Source organism: Coloeus monedula (genome assembly GCF_965178545.1).
Source record: "Coloeus monedula genome assembly, chromosome: 22".
NCBI classification, from domain to species: Eukaryota; Metazoa; Chordata; class Aves; order Passeriformes; family Corvidae; genus Coloeus; species Coloeus monedula.
In genome coordinates, this window is record NC_138802.1 from 1,427,240 (window position 1) to 1,430,810 (window position 3,571).

General features: G+C 67.4%; 1 protein-coding gene across 2 annotated transcripts; it reads right to left on the reverse strand.

The window, feature by feature from the left end:
- Positions 1-395: 395 nt before the first annotated feature.
- Positions 396-2,438, reverse strand: HES4 (hes family bHLH transcription factor 4). 2 transcript variants are annotated; one of them, XM_082295871.1, is made up of 4 exons: positions 2,152-2,438; positions 1,876-1,971; positions 1,703-1,790; positions 396-1,401 (listed from the first exon to the last, which is right to left on the reverse strand). In XM_082295871.1, exons 1-4 carry the CDS (start codon positions 2,260-2,262, stop codon positions 809-811), a joined length of 888 nt encoding a protein of 295 aa, XP_082151997.1. In that variant the 5' UTR covers positions 2,263-2,438; the 3' UTR covers positions 396-808. The 2 variants fall into 2 exon arrangements, with proteins under 2 accessions (XP_082151997.1, XP_082151996.1); XM_082295870.1 differs by having other exon boundaries at positions 2,056-2,438.
- Between the last annotated feature and the right edge of the window lie 1,133 nt (positions 2,439-3,571).

Consider the following 3,571-nt stretch of genomic DNA (forward strand, 5'->3'; position numbering starts at 1 on the left):
TTATACCTTCTAATTACCCTCCTGACAATAGGGACAGACTCTCTCGCCGCTTCTGTGGGCCCGAGAGTAACTTCTGTGCAGCCCACCCCCACCCCGGCCGGCCCCGGGAGAGGTGGGAAGGAGGGAAAGCTGGAGAGCAGCCGGATTTCGGGAGCAGGTAGCAGGCACGAGGTGTTTCCTCAGCTTCCAGCAGCAGATTTTTTTTTAAGGAATCCTTCTTCTGCCTGCAAAACTCACGAGATTTTTAACCCCCCCCCAATTTCTTACCCAAATCCCTTCCAATTACCCTGAAATAAGGCCATAAAGTCCATTCCTATTTTTTTTTTTTTTGCACACAGAGGATGAGCTCGTCCTTGCCCACTCTCAAACAAAATGAAAGGGTGGGGAAAAAAAAATCTATTTCAAAGAGTTCCTTTATTGAAACACCTGCATAATTTTTTTTTTCTCTTTTCGTTTTTGGAAGTCTTCAACACAGGCACGCACACACCCACAGACCAACGGGATACAAACAACTTTGGCATTATAACTTTTTGAATATTCGTTACAAAACTAGTTCTCGTTTATTATTTTTTTTGCTTGTTTCTTTAAAAAAAGTATCTCAAATAAAGGCATTTTAAAGGAGTAAAAATACAAGTCGAGATCCCAACCTCTGAAAGTAATAAATAGCACGTTCATAGCGAGGTCCTTTTCTTCCTTTCTGCTTAAATCTGCTTAAAAAACCCCAAAATATAACAGGGGCTCCATACAACGGAGCCAACGAGAGTTTGGTTTTTTATTTTTTTGGAGAGGGGGAATAACTTGAAGGAAGTCACCAGGGTCTCCAGACGGATTCACTGCGCTCTCCAATGGGACTCCCAGCCTGGGACGCTGGACCGATGCTGCCCCCAAATGATGTCAAGCCTTGCACCGGCGATGCCGAGGGGGTGGCGGCCGCGTTCCCCGAGCCGCCGCCCGCGGACACCGGCACGTTGGCGTTGGCATAGAGAGGAATAACCGGTCCGGAGCTGGGAGGGAAGGCTGGGTTCGGGATGAGGAAGGCGAACTGGCCGTCGGTGGCCGGCACGAGCTGGAAGCCGCCGTAGACCTTGGGGGACAGCGCTTCGGCGGGGTTGAGTTTGCAGGGCACGGGCACGGCTCCAGCTGCGGCCGGGGGCAGCTGGACGTGCAGCGGCTGCTGCGCCAGATGTGCGGGCTGGGCGGGCGGCGGCGGCGGCGGCGGCGGCGGGGGGTAGTTCATGGCCACGATCTGGCCCAGGCACGCCGAGAGGTGGCTCAGGAGCCGCGTGCGCACGTCGGTGTTGACCCCTTCGCAGGTGGACAGGAACCGGGTCACCTCGTTCATGCACTCGTTGAAGCCGGCCCGGTACTTGCCGAGGACGGTGGGGTCGGCGCTGAGCGCGGCTGGAGGGGGGGGGAGGAGGGGGTGGCAGATCAGTGGCAGGTTCGAACTACCGGCCCCGGTACCCTGTCCCCAGTCCCTAACTCCGGTTCCCGGTCCTCTGTCCCTAATCCCGAGTATGGAGCCCGGCTCCCGTTCTCTCGTCCTCACTCCCCAGTCACTGCTCCAGAGTCCGGTTCCCGGTCCCCTGCCTTCGGTCCGGATCCCCGTCCCCGTCTTCTGTCCCCAGGTGCCTGTCCAGATCACGATCCCCGTCCCCGGCTCCCGCTCGCCATGCCCGGAGCCCCCGGGGCCGGCACTCACCCGTCATCTGCGCCCGCTGCAGGTTCCGCAGGTGCTTGACGGTCATCTCCAGGATGTCCGCCTTCTCCAGCTTCGAGTGCCGCGAGCTCTGCGGGACAAGAGCGGCTCGGTCAGGGCTGCCCGCGGCCGGGAAAAGCCCCCGCTGTCCCCGGTGTCCCCGCAGCCCCACTTACGTCCTTCTTGAGCGCGTCCAGGATGAGCGTCTTGAGCTGCCCCAGGCTCTCATTGATCCGCGCCCGGCGCCGCTTCTCCATGATGGGCTTGGACGACTGCGGGGAGAGCGGAGCCGGTCAGCGCCCCCCGCACAGCCCCGGGACCCCCAGGACCGCACCCATCCCCCGACCATCACCGACCTCAGCACGGCCGCGGGCTTGCCGCCATCCAGCTCCGCCGCCACCGTTGCTGCGCCCCGACCGGCACCCTCCTCCTCCTCCTCCTCCTCCATTTACCTTCCGGTGCTCGCTGGCGCTCCGCGGCTTGTCCGGCGTGTGGCTGGCGCTGGCGGGCGCGCCGGCGATGGGCGACGCGGTCGGTTTCTCCATGCCCGTGTCGGCGGGCATGGCTGGGTACGGTACGGTGAGAGCGGAGCGGCGACCGGGGAACCGGAGGGAGGGAGCGAGTGAAGGAAAGACGGACGGACGGAGCGACGGAGCGCGGCGCGGGAAGCGAGCGAGCGCGTGCGGCGGCGGGCGCGGGGCGCGTGCGGCGGCGGGCGCGGGGCGTGCGGCGGTGGCGGCGGCGGCGGCGGCGCCCCCCGCCCCTCGCCCGCGCCCTTTTATAGCCCGGCGGCGGCGGCGGCGGCGGCGGCGGCGGCGCCCATTCGTGTGAACCCGCCGCCGCCGCCGTTCCCACACTCGCGCGCGGCCAATCAGCGCCCGGCCCGCGCCCGGCGCCCGCGCACCCCGCGCTCCCATTGGTCCGCGCCTCACCCCCCCCCCCCTCCCCCCCCTTCTCCGCCCCCCCCCACCGCGCGCGGGGAGGGAAGCCCCGCCCCGCCCCGTCACGCGCGCGGGGAACGCCCCCCACCCCCGCCCCACAGCGCGGCCACGTGGGGTGAGGGAAGGGGAGGGGGTGGAGGGAGGTGGGGGTGGAGTGTGTGAGGGGAGAGCGCGGGCGGGGCCGGGCCGGGCCGGGCTGGGCATCACCGCGCTGGCCCCGGCCGCGGCCCCGCTCGCTGCCCCGCCCGCCCTCCCGCCTTGTGACACCCGGCCCGGGGGCGGCGGCGGCGGCGGCGGCGGCTGGCGCGGCACGCGAGGCCGCGGCCGGCGGGCGGCCAATGGGCGTGGGGAGCGGGCGGCCGCGCGGGCGCTCTGGCCTCCCATTGGCTGGCGGGGGCGCCGCTGTCAATCACGGCGGCTCGCGCGGTTCCCCCCCCCCCCCGGTTCCCCCCGTTCCCAATGCGCTCCCCCCTCCTCCTCCTCCCCCTCCCCGTTCCCATTCCTCCCCTCCGTTTTCCCGTTGGAGCACGTGCCGGAGCGCTCCCGGCTCCCGGAGCCATGGGAAAACCCCGCCCCGCCGCCGCCCGCCAGCGGCAGCCGCCCCGCCGCACCGCCCGCGGGGCTGCCGCCTTCCTCCGCTCCCTCCTTGCCCGCTTCCCCCGCTCCCCCACCCAGCCCCGGGAAGCCAATCCCGGCGGTGGCGGAGCGGGAGGAAGCTGGATGCGAGGGGGGGGACGGGGGAAACCCAGCGCCTTCTCCCACCCCGGTGGTTCCCCGGTACCCCGCAACCCCCCCGGTTTGGCCGGGCTGGAAGGGGCAGGACCCCCCCGGAGTGGTGAGGGACCCCCCCTTTGTGTCACCAGCCCCAGGTATGACACGCCTTGGATGCACCAAGGTCCCTCCCGTGCCCCTACCAGGGGGCAGTTGGCCG

Bases quoted from the DNA above. Each gene is read 5' to 3' on its own strand.
- HES4 (XM_082295870.1), bottom strand. From the start codon at position 2,262: ATGCCCGCCGACACGGGCATGGAGAAACCGACCGCGTCGCCCATCGCC. The intron at 1,791-1,875 runs GTAAGTGGGGCT...CTTGTCCCGCAG, and splicing joins TGGACGCGCTCAAGAAGGAC to AGCTCGCGGCACTCGAAGCT. The intron at 1,402-1,702 runs GTGAGTGCCGGC...CCCCCCCTCCAG, and splicing joins GCAGCGGGCGCAGATGACGG to CCGCGCTCAGCGCCGACCCC.